The sequence below is a fragment of the Lemur catta genome, chromosome 20 (genome assembly GCF_020740605.2).
Source record: "Lemur catta isolate mLemCat1 chromosome 20, mLemCat1.pri, whole genome shotgun sequence".
Lineage (NCBI taxonomy): Eukaryota > Metazoa > Chordata > Mammalia > Primates > Lemuridae > Lemur > Lemur catta.
In genome coordinates this window covers 31578122-31602915 of record NC_059147.1, presented here as the reverse complement: position 1 = coordinate 31602915, position 24794 = coordinate 31578122, and the positions used below count along the sequence as shown (strand labels likewise).

General features: G+C 40.9%; 1 protein-coding gene across 2 annotated transcripts in view; it reads right to left on the bottom strand.

The window, feature by feature from the left end:
• Positions 1 to 24794, bottom strand: part of USP10 (ubiquitin specific peptidase 10) — a 59743-nt gene that overhangs the window by 18225 nt on the left and 16724 nt on the right. Inside the window, exons 2-4 of one of the 2 annotated variants that reach the window (XM_045533712.1) lie at positions 20282 to 20350; positions 14600 to 14660; positions 8817 to 9857 (exon numbers count right to left, since the gene is read on the bottom strand). In XM_045533712.1, coding sequence (XP_045389668.1) covers positions 8817 to 9857; positions 14600 to 14660; positions 20282 to 20350 — 1171 coding nt within the window. Of the gene's footprint in view, positions 1 to 8816; positions 9858 to 13802; positions 13835 to 14599; positions 14661 to 20281; positions 20351 to 24794 lie in introns of those variants that run through there. The other variant, XM_045533713.1, reaches the window with a different exon arrangement.

Below are 24794 nucleotides of genomic sequence, written 5' to 3'. Positions count from 1 at the left end.
AAGAGGCCCCACTATCACTCTCATTGTGAGATGAGAAAGCTGAGGTCACACAGCTGAACCGACCTGCAAACTGGGTCTACCTGACTGCAGAGGCTGAGCTCTTTCCTCTCGATATGTAATGGGCTCCTCTTAAAAATGCCGTTTATTCCAAGGTTTCAGATACTTACTTTTTCCCACAGGTTAAGGTCTTCTACTTACAGTGGAATTTTACATTTGTCTTTAAGCCATATTATCACAACAGTCTATCGCTTCCAGTGTGTGCCACAGAACAGCAAGTAATTTACTCTATCAAAAATCTGTGCATTTGCAAATAAGCATCAGTAGGAAGGCATATGTCTCAAATAAAAACTCCAGTGTTACACCAATGAATCTTTGCTATAGTATTTTTGTGTCTAGTAACAAATAAATAATATTGTCTTTACATAACCATAAGATTCAAAATCAGTTGTCTTCCTAACAGAGGGACCTACTGCCTTTCCCTCACAGCTGAATGACCGTTTGCTGAGCTCTGCCTGGGCACCAGGTAACGGAGGCACAGCAATGAAGAAGAGGTGGCCCTGTGCCCGGCGAGCTTGCAGCGCGGTGAGGAGAGGGACTGTGATGCTGCTGGCTGCAAACACAGCACCACGCAAGCCAAGCTGAAGGGGTGCTGGCAGGCGGTGCGGCGGGAGGATGCTGAGCCCAATCTTAGGACTGCAGAAACACTGAGGAGGCTGGGACAGCAAATGGAAGCTGGGGAAGAACAGACACCAGAGGGTCATCACCGGCTGGGGTGGTGGCACTCTCCATCCAAAGGAGGAAAACAACAGGATGGGCAGGTTATTGTTTGTTTTGTGTGGCGATGAAATAACGAGTTTCAGACACGTTGGTAAGAGGTACCCAGATGACACCAGGAAATAACATATTTATACTCACAGACCAGCAAATAACGTTTTTATAAGCGCACAAACATATACACAGGCCCCTGAAGTTCAGGACTGGAAGTATACACTCCGATAGCACAAACAGCGAGAAGAGCAATGGGTCAACACGCGAGAGCGGAAGCCTGGCTGAGGACTGAGACAGGGTCATGGGCTGGAAGCAGCTGGGCACATAAACCAAAATTTCCGGGAGGGAGAAGAAATGAAATAGCAACTTCAACTTACTCAATGATATGGAAGACAAAGTCTCCTAGGGCAGAGTGGGGGTGAGGATGCAAGAGGGAGGTGGGGACAGGGCTTGAGGACACGAGTTCCTATTCGGCACAGATATCAGTGGGAAATGGAAGGGGACTGCCAGGGCCAGGCCTGCAAGACCTACCTAAAATGTCCCTTCCGTGTCAACTGTTCTAACAGACTCAAAAACATGCTCATAGACAGTCGACAGTACTTCCAGTTCACAGCTTAAGTTACCAGAAGTCATTTAGGACAAGGCTGACGCCACACGCAAAGGGGGAGCAGGTGCACAACCATCGAGAACTCGCTGCTCTAAGCTCCACCTGACAGCGCAGGTCCTCTCACGTTCTCACCTGACCACAAGCCCGGAACAATCTGTACCAGCTGGAGGCTTACACGCTCAAGCTCTATGGATCAGAGGGCACGGCAAACTTAAAATTAACTATAAACTGATTTCTTCCCAACAGTTACTTGGGAAACAGTGTGAACTGGGCAGACAGAAGCCTTTAGTTTCTACACCAACCCTTCACGCAAATCGAAGGCCCCACTGTCTTCCTCCCACAATATTAAAGTGAAGTCCTTTAGCATCACCTAGTGGTTTGTTCAGTAACTGCAAGTAACAACGTTTCGCAGACACATACCTACAAAACCAAAAGAGCAAAAACTGAAACACACAAGAGAGTAGAACAAAAACGAGCCTCAGTACATTTACTAGAGAACATACTCAACTAGCTTCTTAAAGCCTTTAACATTCTTTGAGAGAGCCCTCTGGTAAAATATTCTTAAATGTAGAATACATCTTCATAGACTTGGAAAATACAGAGAAAAGGCTCTGAACAATCTAGATATTTCTTAATGATTATTTTAGAAAAATTGTATGTGGTGCCAAGTCTTCTATCAACTAAGATACAGTATCATTCTGCTATTAGTATCTAGTGATCGCGAATCCTACTCTCAGAGTAAGATTGATTGCAAACAGTCTCCTGCCCAAAGGCACCCAGTACCTCATCGCCAGCTACCACATGTTAAATGTCTATCTCCTTCCCTGGACAGGAAGCTCCTTAAAAACAATATCCTCACACTGCAACTGCTCAACAGAGTCAGCCCCATTCAGGGTGGCAGGACATAATGGCCTTCTTTGTCCTCAGCCTGCTACTGCCATCCTGTTGGCTGCCCGAGGTCTCCCCTCCCGGCCCCTTCCCCCAGCCCCTCTGCAAATGATCACTTGTCTCATTCTGCTAATAACCGCTGCCATCTGTTCGTTTCTTATCTTACGACTTAGTACTACCCTCAAAGCAAGGCCAGTCATTACTCAACCTAGATGGTACACGGCATACAGTAAGTACTCATTAGACAGCAATACGGGATAGATTAAACATCTGGAGATTAACGTTGTTGACTCCGTTCCCGTTTGTTAGAAATGCTCCACAGACTTCAAAGGTCATTTATCTCACGGTTCAAAAAGTCTAAAGAAGAGCCTCCACGGAGAAGCTCACTGAGGGCAAAGACCTGGGTCACACCTGGGTTTGCCACTTCACTCATTCTGCAACCTGAAGATCACGTAACTCCTCACCTATAACAGAGGTAACGAGCTGCACTGGGCAAAGCTACAGTGAGGATGGGCCATAACGTAAACAAACGTACAAACACCTGGCATGACGGGCCGCCCATTACACTCCATAATCCTCACACTCCTCCACCACACAGCGAAAGGACACAGGCGCAGAGTCAACACTATTGTTCTGAATTCTGTTAAAATGAAGGAATCCTGCTGCTATAATTCAAAAGGTAGGACCTGCAGACAAGCCAGCATTAAGACTGCCTTCAATTTTCTAATATCACTGCTCTATTTAATTGAGTTCCTCTTTTAACATCACCATTTCCATTTACTATCTTATTCCTAGCCTAAAGTCTAAAAAGTACTATAATTATGGAGGACAAAATAATTAAAATGAGAAAAGGTGGCCATGGCAGGGTATTTCTGAGGTTGAAACTTTAAATCCGACCTGCATTCCAAAGTCATCACAGGTGGTTTATCTATTTTACCATCTTTTAGGGCAAATAATCGGAAGTTGACTGTAATAACAAACTTTTCCCCCAGAAGCCTTCTTCTCCAATCCTTCGGCATTGGCGTAATTTTCTGCTTAGACAGCACTTTAGGAAAACGGCCTCCCCAGCCCATCTTTTCCTTAACAGTTGGTGGGGCTGCCCAGAACAATGTTTCTCAAATGGCCAGAAATGCTAACATGACTCATGAAAGATGCAAAATGAAACCCGTGTCTTCACTTTTGTAATAACTCAAACATTAAATGGCTGAATTAAAGTTCCACTTTCTTATGAAATCTGCTGATACACAGAAAAACTGAGCTGGGTTCTTTTATCTCAAGACATACACGGTACCCCACACAGGTTGCCACCAATCATTCTATTGAAATGACTTATAAATTCAATGGCAATGCCAGTACTGTAAATTTTTATGTCAATATAAGCTATGATTATTCTTACATGTATTTTATACACCAAATTTTGTTTTCCTAAAATTAGAATTTAGGGGTCATATTACCATTTAAAATCCATGAAAATGCAAGGTGCAGAACTTTGATTCTTAAAGCTCAATAACTGGCCCGTAATCGACATTCTGATGTTGTTGACCTGCTTTTCTGTCATCTTCCTAACTGTCCAGAACATTCTCCAAGTGTTTTTCTTTTCCTCATTACCATCACTTTGGAAGAACACACGCTATCCTGGTTACCTAATCAGGTGGAGGATAGCAAAGTGACCAAAATGTATCACTACCCATTAGCTATAGATCAACTTAAGTTTTGTAAGTGGAAGGGTCTCAATTTAGTTCTATAAAATAGAGATGTATAATAAATATAAGCAAGGATATATGCATATCGAATCAGATACGGACTAAACTCTCAATCCACAAGGGCAGATTTCTGCAAACAGGTGCCATTCCTTTTTAACTTAGGGCATGCTACATTAACACAGCCTTTGCTACTTTAGGGAGTTTGAAGAGGAAATGTAAAATATTTGAGAAATCATTTCCCAAAGAGGGGGGAAGTACATGCATGATTTATAAACCAAAAGATCAGTCTTAGGATACACAGTCATGTGTCGTTTAACCACACAGACATGTTGAGAAATGGGTTGTTAGGCAATGTTGTCACTGTGTGAACATCACAGGGTGTGCAGTACTAACACAAACCTAGATGGCCCAGTGCTCCTAGGCTACAAACTTGTGCAGCATGTTACTGTACTGAATACTGTAGGCAACTGTAATACAAATCATTAGGCAACAGGAATTTTTCAGCTCCATTATCATCTTATGGGACCACCGTCGTATCATTGGCCAAAATGTCACTGTGTGTTGCATGACTGTATTCTCATTTACACTTAAAATAAATATGGACATGGTAATTCATTCTTCTCAGTAGACCCAACTTAAAACAACTTTGTTGCTCTCTCTCCAGCAACAATCTTTGGGCATAAAACAACAGTGCAAAATCATATACTAAACAGGTTTTGACTAACAATTCATAATAAATGACATTGCTAGACAGAGACATCAACAGAATTTTCTTAGAGCTGTTAAAGAGCTCAGTTTTCCTAGTTCTCCTTCGTTGGAATTTTAACTTAGGCATTTGGCCTAGTCTCTCTCCTTACCCAGCAATATTTATATTCCTCTACAACAAAATACATTGATGCATAATTTAAAAAGGAAAACATCAAATACAAAATAGCTCTATTTGTGATTTAAAAGCATTTGATACAATTTAGTTTAGAATATGACAGATGTGCATTAGTAAAAACCCAGGAAAGGTTTAGTGTTCATTAAAAGCACATGTTCAATTTCAAACATTACACGCACGTGAACTCTGGAGTCTGTGCTAACAGAGGGCAGCAACAGCACAGACGACTCCTCGTTCCCCGTGTTTGTCACCTTACTCTTCAGTAGGGGCGTGTGTCATGTTTCGCACCTACTTTCAAACATGAACTTTTAAGATTTCAAGTTTCCTTTTGTGGCTTCCTGGCTCAGTTATTCCTACAGATAAACAACAAATATGCCCTCAGACTGACACAAACCAGTCACCGAAACACACGTCCCTCTCCAAGCCCACACAGGCCTTTCGTTTGGATTCGTCCCGCTGTGGGGGAGAAGTCAGTCAGTGCTCTTCCCTCGCATCTGCTCCTCCTAGCAGGTTACATGTAAGAAACAGCCAATGGAACAAACACTAACACATAACCTACGCCGCGAAGATGCCTTCACCACCGAGAAGGCGACAGCAGAACACACTGACGTGGATAAACAGTCTACGAGTAACCAAGAGTTGAACGTATTTCATTTCAAAGTGCCTTCTGTGGGATTCTCATTCTTCTTTTACCGTTGATTTGCCTTCCTAATTTGTTTCACTTTAGGTTGTATAAAAATTAGTTGTATTTATTAAGCAGACTTAGTAGGGAAGATGGAGCAGAAATGTGGGCATTCAAAATAAATGAGCTTGAGGTTAAAAACCAACTGTGGATATTATTCTAAGAATTTTTGAAGGAATTTTTTTTTTTTTTTTTTTTTTTTAAAGAGACAGGGCTATGTTGCCCAGGCTGGCCTTGAACTCCTGGTCTCAAGCCATCCTCCTGCCTCAGTCTCCCAAGTAGCTGGGACTACAGGCACGTACCACCACACCCAACAAAAAGGAATAGATTTGATGTCTAAATTGTTCCCTTCTCCCTTTTTCCCAAAAGTTAATAAATGAATATAATGATAAACATAAAAGTCACTTTCTCTGTAGAACCAGTTTGATACTAATACAAGTCAAATAAGAAATCAATAGATTTCTTAATAAAACTAGAATTACACTCAGTTAAAATGTTGCTTAAAATAAGTGGGCCTACACTTAAAAGTATGCCTGTTAAAGGGAATCTGTGGTAGTGGATCTGACTTATAACCAATTGAATATATTTTATCAGTTTTATAAAGTAAACCTTTAACTAAGAAACTATGACAAAAGGAAAAAGAATTCCAACAATACCACTTTCCCTAAGCCCATATGATCCCCAGAGTGACTACTATTGCTGCATTATTTGACAGGAAGTAATAATGAAAATTGTCAGCAATTACATTCTATGTATATCCAAGGCTCAACAAATAGGCTCAAAAGAATGACCTATTTTAAAACGAACTATACTTCTGCACAGATAATGAAAACATCTTTATAACTGGCCCAATCAAAATCTGCCGGACGGGCGGGCGTTTACACTACATCCATTCAAAATAATTACATGCACTGTATGAAGTAATGCCTTCCTCTGCTAATACCAGCAATTCTGAGGCCCCTACCTTCAGTGTTTTACAAAGCAGGTTAACAATTAGACTTTAACATACGTAGAACATAGCAAACTAAATTACCAAATCACATCTAAAGTCATATGACTGAGTAGGATGAGTAGAATGTTTTAAAACACTTAAAAGGAAGCATTTCTTTCTTATTTTAAATACAGATTGAGAAAATTTCCCAGGGATGGGAGGTTTTCCTTTGTGAAGTAAGTTCAGGAAGGAAAGTATAATTATAATGCTCTCATGACTTTGAACTTAGAATGCACATTTTTAAAAGCATCTCACCATGCCTTTCTCATTATAGGTTAAAAATAAAGTTTTAACTTAGTAATCTATACAAAGGCTTACACCATCCTATCTTATGAAAGCAGGCCTTGCAATGAATACATTCTAAAAGTTATATTAAAGAAATCATCTGGCTTTTAAAAATATATACGAAGGCCGGGCATAGTGGCTCATGCCTGTAATCCTAGCACTCTGGGAGGCCGAGGCAGGTGGATCGTTTGAGCTAAGAAGTTAGAGACCAGCCTGAGCAAGAGCGAGACCCCGTCTATACTAAAAATAAAAAGAAATTAAGTGGACAACTAAAAATATATAGAAAAAATTAGTCGGGCATGGTGGCGTGTGCCTGCAGTCCCAGCTACTCGGGAGGCTGAGGCCAGAAGGATTGCTTGAGCCCAGGAGTTTGAGGTTGCTGTGAGCCAAGCTGATGCCATGGCACTCGAGCTGGGGCAACAGGGTCAGACTCTGTCTCAAATACATATATATTTGTTTCTTAGATACGCATAGTCCTGTGCTGCATAACAACGTTTTGGTCAACGACAGACCACATACGCCACGGTGGTCCCCTAAGACTGTAACAGAGCTGAAAATTTCCTATTGCCTAATGACATCGTGATGATCCTGACCCTCCGTAGGCCTAGGCTAATGTATGTGTTTGTGTCTTAGTTTAACAAAAAATTTAAAAAGGAAAAAAATTCTTAAAATAGAAAAAAGGCTTATAGGCTATTAAGGATATTAAGAAAGAAAATATTTTTGTTTAACTGTACAATGTGTTTTAAGCTAAGTGTTATTACCAGAGTCCAAAAATTTTTTTAAAGTTTTTTAAAGTTTATAAAGTAAAAAGTTAAGCTACGATTAATTTATTATTCAAGAAAAATATTTTTTATAAATGCGGTGTAGCCTAAGTGTACAGTGTTTATAAAGTGTACAGCAATGTCCTGGGCCCCCACATTCACTCGCCACTCGCTCACTGACTCACCCAGAGCAACTGCCAGTCCTGTAAGCTCCATTCATGAAAAGTGCCCTAGATAGATGTCCATTTTTATCTTTTACACCATATTTTACTGTGCCTTTTCTATGTCTGGGTATGTTTAGCTACACAGCTTACTACTGCGCTACAACTGCCTGCAGTGTTCAGCCCAGCAACCTGCCGCACAGGCTGCAGCCCGGGAGCGACGGCCGGCACTACACGGCCAGGGTGTGGAGCAGGCAGTGCCTTCTCGCTTCAAGTACTGCACACGCTACGATGCTTGCACAGTGACAAAATCACCCAACACATTCCTCAGAACACACCCTCATCCTTAAGCAACGCACGACTGTATCAACACACAGGATGCGCCTCTGTATTTCTGACTTCCCACTTTAACTTAAAAAACAACCTGTCAATTATGCAACTTTATATTTTTATTGCGAACTGCTCCTACTTTACAGCCTTAGCACTTTAAAATAAAATGTTAACTTTGGGCTGAGGTCTTATCATTTTTCTTTTCCCATCGAGAGCTGACCTTGGTGTGTTAAAACTCAGTAAAATCCACTAACTGGATCCAAAAATAGACATTAAAAAGAAATAAACCAATGTTATTCACAAAATGCTTTCTTATGTCTTAAGAACTATAAAAAAGAAACAGTGCAAACTGAGTACAAATCAGGGGTTATCACACCAAAAGTATATACAGCTTTAACACAGGGCAAGTTCATGATACATTCACACCATGGAGCAGAATTACTTGATCAAAAGACAAGAAACGGAAATGTAATTTGTCAATAGAAAAAGACTGCTAATAGACATGAATTTTTCACTTAACATAAAGGTATGTTTGACACATTCTTCCTCCCATTTTGTTTCTATGTTGTCTTACCTTTAGACAACATTCAAGACACATTCTTCAGAAATTCCTACTAATACACGAGTAATCTACTACTGCTATGGGTAACAATCTACTACCACAGTTCATAAGCCCAGACCGTCTTAAATTTCGCATTCAACAGTCAGTGAGATTTGCTCCCATCTTCACTCTCCATTTGTATCTTTTTCACTATACCTGCAATCTTTATGGCTACAGGATCCTCTGAAACGGGAACAAGCCCTTCTTTGACTTCAACCTGCTTTTCAGAGACCAGGGGAGATGTGGAAGGAGAGGAATACTTGGTTTCCACATACGCCACGAGTGACGAGGAAGGAGGCTTAGAATCGTGGAAGAGACTGGCCCAGGACTTGGGCTGGCTGATGGGAGGGGCGCCTGGGGCAGAGCCGGCGCCGTCAGCAGGAGGTGACACGCTCTCGGGTTTGGCTGGGTCCAAGTCTATGCTTTCAGTGGTGTGCAGCTCCACCCCGTTGGCAGCTGTGCCCTCACCGGAGGATTCAAGTATTTGTCCATTAGCAACTCCAAAGTTTTCAGTAGTATCGGTACCGACACAGGGCTGAGCCCCAGCTGTCCTTAACAGGTTGTCTCTACCAGCCTCTGCAGGGAAGCAGGACTGATCAAAATCAGTCCCGTGGACCCCCTCAGGCTGCTCTGCAGTCCTGGTGTCGCTGCTGAGTGCTCCGGGGAAAGGACCATCAGGGACATTGTCACTGACAGAGTCTGTGGAGTTCTGAGGGCTGTTACAAGTCCTAGGCGTAACCGAGGGAGGCATGTCGCCCATGAATTCTGCATCCTCTGTGCTGACGCTGTTCAGGACTGCTGGATTGGCATGGCCATTGACCAGGGCTTCTGTGGAAATACTATCTTCGCCACCATCTTTCAAGTAACTATAATATCCAGGTGGCCGTTTTTTCTTCTTTTTACGCTCCCTTTGTCCAAGACCACCTGAGACACTATCGTTTTCCAAAACTTCCACCTCCACGCTGGAACTGCTAACCACAGCAAGAGCAGAGCCTGGGTGCTGGCAGCTCACGGAGCCGTGGCCGGCTTCCTTATCTAGGCCGTCAGGGCTCGCCTGGGAAGCTGTACAACCGAGAATAAACTCAGGAGCCTGAGGGTTCAGTGTGCTTGAAACACTGTAGCTGGCGTTTCTCTGCAACGTGTCACTGGGTGCAACCGCTTCATTAACACCAAATTCAATCCTCTGGTATTCTTGTTCTGTTTAGAAAGAAAACAATTAGTTAAGAACACAATTCTGAAAACTATAAAAGTACCAATAATTACTCATTTCCTTTTTGAAAACTAAAACCTTAAATTCTTTTCCTAATTAACAAAGCTATGACATATTTTATTTCTGTGCTGAGAATTTGCTGAAAATAAATAACTACAAAATTATATTTAATTTGGGAATATGAAAAGTAGAAGCCTGTACTTATCTAACTAAGGAAGATTTTTCAGAAGATAGGAACTAAAATGAACTTGTAATAAAAAGCAAATAATATCTTGCTAGTCAGGAAGGAGTGGCGTGTAAAAAAAAAAAAATTTTTTTTGCCAGTTTGAAAATACCCCTCAAGGCCATGCACCGTGCTCATGCCTGTGATCCTAGCACTCTGGGAGGCAGAGGTGGGAGGACTGCTTGAGGTCAGGAGTTCTTTGGAGACCAGCCTCAGCAAGAGCGAGACCCCGTCTCTACTAAATAATAGATAGAAATCAGCTGGGCAATTGAAAAAAATTAGAAAAATAGAAAAAATTAGCTGGGTGTGGTAGCACAGGCCTATAGTCCCAGCTACTCCTGAGGCTGAGGCAGGAGGATTGCTTGAGCCCAGGAATTTGAGGTTGCTGTGAGCTAGGCTGTCGCCACGGCACTCTAGCCTGGGCAACAGAGTGCAACACTCTGTCTCCAAAGATAAATACATAAATAAAATGAAACAAAAAAACAAAAACACCAAACCTCAATGGTATCCAAAGCTTCCTTTATGCCTAAGATAAAGGAATATCTATTCTGAACAACTTAATTTTTAAAAACCATTATAACTAACTTAGGGACTTAAAACATTGTTTTATCAGCTTCTCTAGTTAGTGTGATTTGTAATTACAAAAACAAGAACTACACAAAGAATCTTGTATATAAAAGTACTCTTGCAAATTATCCAACTCTTGGTCTCCCTCCATTGATAATTTTAACTGAACTCTGAAAACTGACCTTAATATTAACACAGGTAAATGTCCACTAAATGAATTCATATTAAATTAACTCCACAGGTGGTGAAGATACTTCCAAAAATATTGAAAGATAAAGCTAGAACTAAAAACTTTGGAAGCTTTCAATAAACACTTCCTCCCAGTTAACCATAATATATGTATGTACATTTTTTTCACAGTTCTCATCTCTGCAATTAGGTTGAGTATTAGAATCAATTGTGTCTTTCAACAGACACAGAGCATCAGTGTCATCTTATATTTGATGAAAAAATTTCATTTTTAATGCAAAATTGACAATTTCTTCAAGTCTAGGTTAAGGGGCCAATTTTTTTCCCAAGGCATGTATTTCAAGAAAACAAATCATAATGCCCAAAGAATGGTGTTCTCCTGCAGAGACCTGAATATATTTTACATCCTGGAAGGACCCTTAGAAGTCTTTCTGTAGAATACAGGCCCAGAGAGGGGCCAGGTATGCGTCAGTTGGTAGGAAGGAGGAAGACAGGGGCCTCCAGACTCTTCAATTGTTTTGGTATCACAGCCCCTGGGGTGGGGGTGGGATCCTGCCCAAAACAACACAAAGTTCCAGAAAAGAACTCTGATCATGCTCACACACAACAGCAAGTTCACATATGAAGCCAGACAATCTGATTCCTTTTTTTGTCTTTTTCTTTACTTTAAAAAGAATCACCAAAGAGAAATAAATTTGTCATTATACTTAGGGGTTGGCTGTCCATTTTGCCTCCAGGCGTCCCCTGTTCCGAGGCATGCCGAGGCTGCCAGTGCCACGCGGACTGAAATGGGTGTGACTAGGAAAGAGCACTCCACACAGAGGCGACCCATATCAAGACTGTGGTGTACGTTGTGAAATCACATTAAAAACCAGTATGTGCTGTGTCATGCAGCTTACGCAAGACTATTTCCAACAGACACAGTGCCTTTTACATCGCAATTCTCAATCTTATCAGAACATAAAACATTCTAGAATGTGATGTGACATGAATGGAACCGTTTTAATATGCTACGGCTATTATCACAACATTTACCCAAAACTGTGCTTGACTGCATCCCTGGAAGGCAGATTCCTAGCCAGAACAGTTCCTCTTCTTATCGAGGAAGGTGCACTACGTACACGCTGCTCTGCACCGCACAGGAGAGAGCTCAGACCCGGCACAGTCTGCCAGGCTGGAGCAAGGGGAGGCCTGCAAACTTGGCTCACACCAGCCAATCAGTACATTGGGAAGACAGAAACTCAACACCCAATCACGCAGGCAGTGGGCTTGCTGGTGGAAGGAGAGTCAGCTCAAATAAAAATGACACCTAACGCATCATTTCTCAAAGTCTACCTGTTGCAGTACATGCAGCACAGAGGCCTGGGGTGCGGGGGGTTTGAGAGGGGACATTCTACAGGGATAGAGAGATTAGTAACGTGAGCTCCCTGCTCAGGAAGTTTTACATTTACTAAGGAGACAAACATAAATGACTAAGGACGACAACAACACAGGGGAAAAGTGACATACAGTTAAGAATAGCTTTATAAAAAGAATGCTTCCGGACAGGGAAACTATGATCAATTTCAATCAGAAGCTATAGAGAGGTCAGTGGAACTTAAAAGACAACTGAACCTGGGTGGAGTGGGGAGGGGGTATAGGAACAGGATATCTCAACCCACTTAGGAACTATCTAAAAAGGGCAGAGGTATAAAAGAGAATGCTGTGATGCAGTGGCCCTGCAGGCGGTTTGCTGTAGCGGGCTATGGTGGGAGGCAGCAGAGTGAAGCATTCTAAATCATTCATTCAACACACGGAGGGTTTGTAACATTCCAGACACTACACCGTGCGGCTGACAGACATAAAGAAATGAATGCAGTCCCTCCCATCAGCAGCTGAGCATTCTAAAAGGGAGGCAGACTCATGACAGCACCGACAGGCACTGTGCCGCAGGACAGGCACTGCAAGAAACAGAAGTAATGGAAAAACAAGAGAAACAAAAAGGCTTCAGAGAAAAAGAGGCCTTTCCACGGGCCTGTCACTAACCATGCAAGCAGGTGGCAGGATTCCAGTTATGTTTTTGGCAGAAGAAAACATGGACATTGAAGGAAGAGGAGTAGAGAATGGGAAAAAAGCCAAGAAGCAGTGACGGAGAAGCGGTGAGGGCCTGGGAGGAGGCAGTGGGTGAGAGAGGGTGGGGCAGCAGAACCCCAGAGGCCAGGCAGGGGAGGGGTTGGCATCTGGCCACCGGGAGGAGGGTGGGGCCATTAACTGAACTAGAAGGAAGAAGTGATGTGGAAGGAAAAATGATGGAACATTTGTAAGAATCAGATAGACATCTGCCCGTGTGCACTATTTGCAAAGCATGTCGTGACAGAGGGTAATCCCACCGACTCAGGCGCCCGGAAGTCTGAGACACCAGCGGATGACAAGGCAGCTGAAGAGGCCAAGCAGCCTGGCTTTGGAGTCCCCAGAGCTGCACTTATTTTATTACTCATCCCAAGCTATTATAAGATCTGCTCTTTCCCAAATGGTCTACTGTATTACTGTTTCTTATAAACCTGCTAATAATTTTGGATGTAATCACTTTCTGATGTTACTATGGATAAAAAGTTTTGGTTAGTCTTTTCAAGGTTTATATTTAAACCTAAATTTTAATAAAAACCCCTTTCATAAGTCTAACCATGCTAACTAAACAGAGAATCCAAATCCAAATCCAAATCCCTGGCTCTCAAAGAAAACGTTTGGCTTCAGCTTCTCAGAGGCCAGCAAGGGCCTTTAAAGTGATCCAGACTGAAATATTGTCTAGGCAGGTTTGAGCTGTGCAAGGGCAGCCTGCAATAACTAAATGAGCCTGCTTGGATTCCAACACTGAGTTCTTAAACAATACAAAATCACTGCATCTCAATAAGCACCGCTCAGTGTCAGCATCTGAGGCCAAAAAAAGTAACAGACCAGGAGGTGAAGAGGTTACCTGAGTTCCCAAGAGAGTCAGCAACAGACTGGGACCTGAATGAATGTAAACCGCAAGAACAATGGATCCAAGCTGCCACTTGGCTTTACAAAGAACACATGCTCAGAAACTAGCCAGCTCTACACCCAGGCTGCTTAGCAACAAGACAAGAAAGCCCGCTTCAGAACTTCAGCATGTGGTTCTGAAGAATGACAACATACCTGTTGCACTGAGAACTGTAAAAAAAAAAAAAAAAAAAAAAAAAAAAACAAAACCAAAGAACTAAAGCCAGGCTTGGTGGCTCACACCTGTAATCCTAGCACTCTAGGAGGTAGAAGCAGGAGGATCACTGAGCCTGAGCAAGAATGAGACCTCATCACTACTAAAAATAGAAAAAATTAGCTGGGCATGGTGCCCTCTGGCCTGTAGTCCCAGCTATTTGGGAGGCTGAGGCAGGAGGATCACTTGAGCCCAGGAGTTTGAGGTTGCTGTGAGCTAGGCTGATGCCACGGCACTCTAGCATGGGCAACAGAGCAAGACTCTTGTCTCAAAAAAAAAAAGGAACTAAACAACCACTCCTAAACTAAATCTTGAATGTCTGGCACTCTGAAGTACAGAATAAACTTTAAAACTAATTCATTAGTCTAAGCGATTCAGTGATTAGGTACGCTGCAGTTTACAGCAAAAACTTCAAGCTATAAGGAAACATTTATTCAGAAAGTCTGAACAAATGGGTAAACAATGTTTGCAGGCAGCCTGCCCACCCAGCCTGTATGACCAGAATTCATGTCAGGGAAATGAGAAGAGAAGTAGCTTACCTTCAGGGAGTTTATTCGCAGCCTGTGTGCCACACAGAACTGTCCCACTGTACGGAGGAAGCTGCATGAGGAATCAGAAAACAGAGTTTAATTCAACAAAATATTAAAGCCCAACACGTGCTATTTCATTAAGGTGACATTTCATTAAAACTCTTTACCCATGCAACTTCTTTTCAAGACATTACTTTACCAGAATAACACACGTGAAGAGTCACTAAAACCTAGATGATTTAACTTAAGAAAAACACAATATAAGAATGCTTTCAAATTATTTATCACTATTAAATAGGTCTAGAAATGAGGCCAAAAAATCAAAATGAACTCCAAGAGACATGTAAATCAGCTACAATAAAATGCTTACGATGCATCCTTCTTTTCACAGGATGCTAGTGACTGGCCTTGAAGGCTACAGACACTTTTGTTTGCCCCTAGTAAAGATGACTCTGATCACTCGCTGCAGCACGGCCAGGAGAGGCTGGGACCAGGTGGACGGGCAGAGAGCAGAGAAGAGCCCACTAGAAAAACAAACCCAGGAACCCCAGCTCCCTTTTAACATAATGCCTTAAATAACTGAGTTAACAGCTAGAAGTCACATTCCTTGCTTGGAGAGAAAAGGCAAAATGTCAAGTGTGTGACCTCTTTGTAAAAAGTAAAAGAGTATTAAGAATATTTCAAATTTCTGTTCTTCCTAGCTATTCTATAATATTTATTTAAGAGTTAGACATGCTTCCAATGGACACGTTTGGAATAAGAAGGTTTGGGAAGGAAAGGGGTAAGGTAAGTGGACAGACAATTGCTACCTGAAGACAGAACAAAAGAACAAAACAGAACTTGCACACTGGTGCAGCATTTCTCCAAGTCTGCTCACTGCAGTCCAACGGCCCGGGTGCCTGGGTGGGTTCCTGGGGTCTGCCATGTCCAGGGGCTCTGGTGACGCTCACGCCCACTACCGTCTGAGAACTGCTGCTCAGGCGGCTTCCTCAGCCGATTTCTCCAATGAACTCTTGGCATGACAATTCAATAATCACAGGGATAAAAGCTTCTCTCTCCAAGAAACCCAGTACATTCTCTCTCCACAGAATTAACGACAAATAGGAAGCTAAGAAAACACGGGGCGACTCAAAAGGAGCCCAGCACCTCCAGGGCTTGAGAGCTGCACACGCGCCCTCCACCCGGGGCACCGCAGAAGCGTTCTGTGTGCTGAGATGGGCTACAGCGTCCCTGACCCTGCAGTGCAAAGACCACTGCACACAGCAGCATTTACGCTGGCAGACAACCGGAGCAAAAACGTGTGTCTGTAAGGGCAGTGTGCACAGTGGCCACCAGTGTCTGAGGAAGCCGGGAATCCCATTCATGACTCTGTAGTCACAAAACACAGTTTAGAAACTCCGATACACGATACACGAAACGCCTTCTCTCTGTCAATGACACTAGGGTGCCCCCTGGTGATGGAAAGCTATGCTATTTTGAGGCAAAAAGAGCATTTTCAATCACTGTATTTACACAAAATCACTCTAACATCAAGCAATCGTCTTTTTCTGTGTCAAAACAAAGTTTTACAATCCCACATATCAGAACAAAGTTCTCTTCAAACCTACTGTATTCTGTTTTGCTTTGGGAAGAGAAGGACAGTGAAGAAAACCTTCGGACCTGAGAGAAGACTCACAATGTGGAGAGGGACCTAAGCACTCACCCACTTGAAAGCCCAGCCCAAACAGACGGCTGCTGGAACCCTGAGGACCATCCTTCAGCCAGCCTCCTCTCCAAACACTGCACCACGGATTGAGAATACCTGCCTGAACTCCCAGCCACTCCTAGCAACACGCAGAAGAAAAGCCCATCAATCTAGAAGGACAAGCATATGAGGCTGAGGACAAACGCGTGGAGAGGCTGGACCAGTGATACAGGTAGCACTCACTGGGTGCTCAAGATGCGCCAGGTACACATCCTGCTCCTCTCAACAACTTCAGGAAGTCCTGTTACCATGGACATCTGACAGATGAGGAAGCCAGGGCTGAGCGTTCCAGGTCGCACTGGTGTTACAGGAGGGATCCAACAATGGACCACCAACAAACTCTGGGGTGACACTGCCACTTTCTATTAGTGTACCTAACACACTTGCTTTGATTTAATACTCTGATAAAACAGTGCAATTCCAAGAATTCTGAATGCTGGAATAAATTCTGGCACAGCAGAAACGCGTGTTTCTTTTTCACTCTTCAGGCATGTAGCACCTTTCATGCAACAATGTCTGCCACACACAGGAAGCTTCTTAGGTAATCAGCTACATAAATAGACAGCAGAATGGAAGTGTAAGAATGGTTCAAACTTGGCTCTCTAACTATATAGCTATTTATAAAAATAAAATATTTAAAAATCAATGCAAAAACATGAAATTCCCCACACATATGCAAACTGAACTAAGGTAAAAAACTGAAATCTATTAATAGTTATATCAGATACAAAGTCTGCAAACACTACTGCAGTCTTGTAAAGGCAATTCTTGGGTCTTCAGCTAAAAAGGTAACATTCTGAAGTTGTCTTCTGAGGATGCTGCTCTGAGTTCTGCTCTATATAACAGACCCTCATGAACTATGAAGGCTTCTTCGAAATCCCAAAAGACACCAAACTGAAAACTGCCTTAACTCTGCATTGGTACCCACACACGTGCCTACAGCCTGTACTATCTTACTGTGGGCTTATTCATTCAGTAATAGTTGAGGTGTGTGTGTTGCCTCCAATATTGAGATTCTGGAAATCTGGAAGAATAACGAACATTTCCTACTTTTGAACGTCAGTATCATGATTATGACCAGGGTTCAAATGCGCTCATTAAATACGTTGACGATTTTTATTTATTAAATTCATTTTTAAATCACCTTGACTTATAAACTAGAGCACAGGGCTGGGCGAGGTGGCTCACACCTTTAATCCCAGCACTCTGGAGTTTGAAACCAGCCTGAGCAAGAGTGAGATCCCATCTCTACTAAAAATAGAACAAAATAGCTGGGCGTGGTGGCTTGCACCTGTAGTCCCAGATACTTGGGAGGCTGAGGCAGGAGGATTGCTTGAGCCCAGGAGTTTGAGGTTGCAGTGAGCTAGTCTGACGTCACGGCACTTTAGTGCAGGCAACAGAGTAAGACTCTGTCTCAAAAAAAAAAAAAAAAAATATATATATATATATATATATATATATATATAAAAGAAGAAATATAATTCAGACTCCTGAATTGTAATACTGAGAAAGATAACCCACTCCAACCATGCTAATTAGACTGTATTTCCCTTCTGCGGGCTACCGTGATTTTGATAGACAACAGCTGTCAAACCCTCCCAAACGAATACATGCTCACAAACAAGAAAAACAGAAGACCCCCAAATAAGCCCAGACACACTAAGATTTCTAAAGCTAGAACTCATTTTGTGAGACACAGCCATCACTTCTGCAAATAAAAAGTCTGGCGTAACTTTACTGTCTACAACCTTTATTTCTACTAACATTTGTGACATACTAGGTATCAGAACATACATTAGCTGATTTTCCAACATTTCTGTGAAATAAATAAGCATTTTCCATTTTTCCAATTAAAAAAGGAAAGAGAGAGAAAAGAAAGAGGGGCCTGAAGTAAAGGAAACTGCCCAAGACCACTCAGTCTGCTTAAGTCAAAATAATCCCAGGTCTTCAGACTTGAAATATGGTACATGGTTTACTTTCATATCATATAAAAATCTAAGTTTTAATTCTAATACTATCAATAAGATGCTAATTTTCCTCCAAATTAATCCATAATTTTAATGCAATTCTAGTCAAAATTTTAATAAGATTTTTCATGGAACTTGACATACTGATCATAAATTCATAACGAAGAATTAAGGATGAAAGAGAGCCAAACACTTGTGAAATCAGGGTCAGAAGAGGGTGTCTGCCCTGCCAGAGGACTGATCATAAAGCCATAGCAACTGAAACGTGTGGTATTTAACATCAGTGTCACTGAAGTTGGTACACAACCCCTCACTGCTAAATCTGACTGGCATAAATAACAAACAAACAAACAAGCCCGTGTGATGTCGGACAGAGACAAGCAAGAGGCACACGGAACAGGGCACCCAGAAGCAGACCAGGCCCACGCAGAGATGCGCTGCCCGACAGGGCTGGCAGGACCAAGGGCTGAGTTCTCAGGGAACGGGCCGACACAGCTGCCGGTGCCCGAGAAAGGGTAGTCAGACGCCAACATCACACATATGCAAAAATCAATGCCTAGATTTCAGTTGTATTACACACTTCAGGGTGAAAACAAAATCTTAAAACTGTTAGAAAACAGACAAAGATCTTTATTACCTCAGGGAAAGGAAAAATTTCTTAAAGATATTTTTAAAAAGTAAATGTCCACAAGCCATGAGAAAAAATTCAATTCATTTGACATTAAAGTTAAAAATATCCTCCCCTAACCCAGCAAAAAAGCAACACGGTGCATAAAGTATAAAGTTCAAAAGCCCTCATGCTAGAGATACCTGTAATATGCAAAACCAAAGACTTTTGATCCGAATACAAATAAAAGACAAGCTACTTGATTTTAAAATACGGACAAGGGCTATGAATCAGGAAAGTCAAAGAGGAAATCTATACTGCCAGTAGACGTGAAAGTGATGAAATGCTGTTCAACTGTTTGTAATCTGGGAGATATACATTAAAACAATGAGAATTCATTTATTACACATCAGATTAACAAAATCTTAAGTATGGCAATACTGAGAATTAGCAAGAATCTTTTAAAATTTGTGCGAGAAAACTGTCATGCACTGCTGATGGGAATGCAGATGGTTAAAACCCTTAGAGAGCTAACTGGCAGTCTCTAGTAAAAGTAAAGATACTTATTCCCTGCAGAACCCAGCAATTCCACTCCTCGGTCTATATCCTAGAGCAGCGGTCCCCAACCTTTTTGGCACCAGGGACTGGTGTCATGGAAGACAATTTTTCCATGGACCAGGGGTGGGGGAATGAGCTTGGGTGGTGATGCAGGGCCCCTTTCCTAACAGCCCACAGACCAGTACCAGGCCACTGCCTGGGGGTTGGGGACCGCAGTCTGAGAAAAACTCACAGAGGAGCACCAGAAGACAGGATAACATATGTTTACTATCATATTTTAAACAGCTGAACTAAAAACCGAAATGGTCCTCAATAGGAAAATGAGTAAATAAACTGTGGTATGTTTGATCAACGGTATTGAGCAATTAAAACAACAACAAAAACAAGAGCAAATACACCAGCGTAGATAAATCTAAAGAATATAACATCAGCTTAAAATGATGAATATAGTATACCATGTATGTGACATTTTAAAGCACATAAGACACAACTCTGGTGATAACACACTCATGTAGTGACAACAACAGTGAGGAACCAATACTTACCAGCTTCAACAGAGCAGTGATTTCTGGGGAAGGAGGGGAAGGAGGTGGGGGAGAGGTGCAAGGGAGGCATCAACGGTTTCTGCAATGCTTTATTTTTTAAAGTCTAAAGCAAATACAGCAAAATGTTACTATCGTCAAATCTAGCTGGTGTTTTCAAGCATTTCTCACATTAGTCTGCACTTTTATCTATATTGGCATTCTTTTTAAAAAAGCAAATTAAAAACGTAAAAGGAAAACATATCTACTTACTAAAACACAGTTTTATCTTACCTCAACTGAAGATCGAGGAGTCACAAAGAACTGATTAAATTCATCAGGGCTAAAATCTCCAAAAATATACTGAAAAAAATAAGAGTCACTGATCACATAAAATATACAAATAATACTTCCAAAAAAATGCTATATAACAATCTTAAGAAACATTTGGGCCAGAATCCCCAAAATCCTTTCTCAATTAAATAAACTAAGGATCTACAAACTGAGATTTCTAAGTGGAGTACTTTCCAATTACAAAAAAGAAAATACGATTTAACCTTTCCTATAAATTGTCAAAGAACATTATAAAATTGATAAAGCTTATCTTGAAACAAGTCAATTTTGTATGGTAAACTTGTAGAGTCCTGCTTGCAGGAGAATTTTTTGGTTCACAAATATTTCCAGTTGTTCCATTTACCTTTCTGCTGACTCATGTCACTACCTCCATTTCAGTTTTCTCTGCCAAACATACTAAAGAAAAGCAGAAAATGTGGTTCAAATGGGAAGATGCAGAAATTCAAAAAAGGAAAATATTAAAAATCCTGATAATGATCTTTAAAAATATATGTAACTTATTTTTAAAATGCATTTGAATATCATACACATACTATTAGACAGACACAGCCCTCCCTGTAGGCCCTGATTTCACAGAAGTCTGAATGTGACTTTCTGGAAAAACAACTGGTTAAACTGCACAGACGAGAGTTTGGCAAGTGCCTACCAGTTCATATTCTCTCTAGAGCTTCAAGAAGTCATTGACAAGAATCCACATGACGAGACTTCCACAATAGAGAATCGTTCATTTATTAATCAATAATTATTTAGAACCTAGTAAATGCCATGCACAATCGGTACTGGGGATAAAACGGTCAGCAGGGCCATGGTTCCTCCACTCTAATGGAACCTACAATCCAGCAGCTCACAGGGAAATTTACAAGCACATGACCCAAAAAATAACCAGTAACTAAATATTATATTAATGAATAATGTCCATTATTATAAATGTGAATAAATGACAACTAATTCTCATATCCTGTTGGTAAGAATGCACAAAGAAAAACATTTCTGGAGGGTTCTTTGGCAATATCTACCCAAACTGTAAAAATACACTGAAGGAAAAAAGGCTTCATATAATATTTACATATATTTGCAAAATTTCACAAAGAAATTGTGCATTGACAGTAATAGTGAAAATAAACAGGGTCTCAAAATTATTCAGAAATGGTCTTCTGAAATACTTTCACTGTGAGCTTAGACCTTTCTCTCGTCTCCAGCTTTGGAGAAAAGCTTGTATTAATTTCACTACGGCACATATCAAGCCATGGAAGGGTAAAGTATTTTTAGGTGAAAAGGAAGCAGAAAAAATAAGCACAGACTGCCACGAAAAAGGAGCTACCAGAGAACAAGAAAGTGTTTGTGGAGATTAGATGACTAAATTTGAAAACTCAGGAGGTCTTAATCAACAAGGCTAATAAAGAAATGGGGCAACATTTTGAAAGTTCCAAGAATAAAAGTATTCTGTTCCTAGAATTCTAGTGTGTTTTTTTTTTTCATAGAATTCTATTCCATAAATTATTATTACTCAAGTACAAAGAAAAATAACATTCTCTGACACCCATATACCCTTTTGGGGTTGGGGGGAGGGTGGGATGAGTTGCTTTAGAATTTCAAAAGATGGCCGGGCACGGTGGCTCACGCCTGTAATCCTAGCACTCTGGGAGGTAGAGGTGGATGGCTCATTTGAGCTCAGGCGTTCGAGACCAGCCTGAGCAAGAGCGAGACCCCGTCTCTACTAAAAAATAGAAAGAAATTATCTGGACAACTAAAAATATATAGAAAAAATTAGCCGGGCATGGTGGCGCATGCCTGTAGTTCCAGCTACTCGGGAGGCTGAGGCAGTAGGATCGCTAGAGCCCAGGAGTTTGAGGTTGCTGTGAGCTAGGCTGATGCCACAGCACTCTAGCCCGGGCAGAGCGAAGACTCTGCCTCAAAAAAAAAAAAAGAATTCCAAAAAATGATTTTCATTCAAGAGCTACAAGACTAATAAAGTAGTAAAATCCAAGAAACTGTTGAAATTGCAGCTGTGAAGTTTAAGGCAAATATTAAGAATTATTAAACTAGAATTATGTTGTTTTAATAGTAGAAATGCTATATTAAAAGATATCCACTTTGACTTCTCTTATAAATGATAAGAAAGGACTCTATTTTAATTCAGAATGTAGGGAAGACATATAAAGATGAGAACTGGCATATTCTACAGGATTGTGAGGTATTTTCTTCAGGAAAGATTTCTTCCTGAAAAACTGAAAATAAACATTTCATGTTTATTTAAATCACACTTTATAAGCACACTTTCTTATTTGAGTTCATACACAACCTAAAGTCTTTTAAAAAGAGAAAGCTGGTTAATCCAGTCAGAACATTCCAAATGATTTAATAAAGATCTTGGCAGTAAAGGGGGAGGGGAGAGGAGAACAGGATCCCAACCCACTACCACACACCCACACACGCACACGCGCACACACACACACACACACACACACACATACACTCCTTCCTGTTTAAGCTGTAGATCCCAAGTCACTTCACCACTAGTCAGTCAGCTGCAAAAGACCACACAGCTCAATGCTCACAAAGGAGTCCATGATATTTTTTCAATTATTTTCAATTGTATTATTGTTACTTAATAATTCACTCTTTGAGAAAGTTTGTTATAGATTTTAAGTGTGTTTTTATGACAAGTTCATGTGAATACTTCCTCCACAGACAGGCACCTTCAATCTAATTACAAAATCTGCTGGGGCAAAGTGAGGAAGAGCAAGATCGCCAAGAAACTGTTCAATGAAGAAAACATTCTTCGTGTAAAACATGAAGCAATATAAAATACATTTTGTTTAAATATAATAATGTTTGTGTTTATTAGTAATATATATTTGTGTCTGCATAAACAGATTCTGAGAAGAAACGAGAAGGGACATAACAATTTACTGATATGGGGGCAGTGGGGAAAGCAAGTGGAGAGAGGAGTGGAGGGGACTTCTTGGTATGTATCTTTTCGGAGTTTTAATTTTTCAATCATATAAGTATCACATCTATTCAAAACATTAATTATAAAATGTCAATGTAAACAACAGAAATCACTTTACAACTCTTCAAATACACCCATTTTGCAAACATTATAATTTTGCAAATCTGTTAGTTTCAAGAGCTCTCTAACAACAGATTAGGGCTTGATGAAAACATTTAATCCAAAAAAGACACCGTAAGCAACTGCTAACTACCAACTATGCAACACTAAAATATCGTTTAACACTTGACAAATGGCTAGCCAGAGCTGTTTTGAACTCCCAACTTAATTTCCTTAACACTGGCTCACATGTATCAATAAACAACCCGATCAAAATACACATGAATCAAGTCCTCCTGCCATAATCAAACCTATTTCCAATCCTTAAAATGTATGAGTTTTTCAAAGTGAGCAATTACACTTCACCAATATCGAAAAACAGTCGTTTCAATTGTGTAGCTAAAATAACAAAGGGAACTGTAGAGAAGCTGATACCAAGGGTTATGACCATCTCTGCAAGATGTTCACCCTCCCGAGGAGCTTTGGTTAGAATTTCTACTTCCTGTAGAGAGAACACTCCTCGTATGTTCACGGCAGATAAACTACATGCATCTTTTTCCTACGTGTCTGCACACTCATCACTTACACTAAGCCAGGAGTTCTGACGTAACACAGTAACTGCATGTAAACGAATGCCTGATGTTAGGGGAGCCCATTCTCAAATGTCACGGAAGAACAAGTCAGAGATCACAGGCCAGGGGAATCCTAAGAATAAAACAAAATTTCCTATAATTTTAGTGCTTATTAAAAAAAGATAAAATATTTCTTTCTGAGAAAAGTAAGTAATCCCGGTTTGGTAACCATCCAACATTCATTTTGCATGATATAATAAAATAACCAACATAAAGTGGAGGCTATGGCATCATTTCAGCGCTTAACAAAACCATATGCATCATTCGAGGCAGTACTATGAGGAAACACTTATTACCAACACTAATCCAAAAAGACAAATAGCAGTGCTGCTTGTAAAATAAATTAAAATATGACTTTACTGGGAGGGAAAAAAGGTAATTTTTCGATATGCTGATAAAACTACAAAAGGAAGAATGGGCCAAATATTTATTCAATAGCAAATTCCAGTGAGGAGACATAAATTATACTTCCCTGCCACTTTAGTGATGATTACTTAACTAAAATGATCTCTGACCAAAGGCTGAAGCAAGATATGCTTTGTGACCCCAAAGAGTTTATCACAGAAATTCAGAACAGCCAATGACTACTAAAATGTTCTGGTTTCACCATCTCCTTCTCTAAAAGCCTTCCTAATTTCGATAAGAAGTTATTCCAGGTGTTTGGCAAAATGAGGAGGAATGTTACCAAAGGAGGGGGAAAGATCGATGTCATGAAAGGCTGTGGAAAATCTCCAGATTACAGAAAGCGAGAGACGTGACAACTAACTTC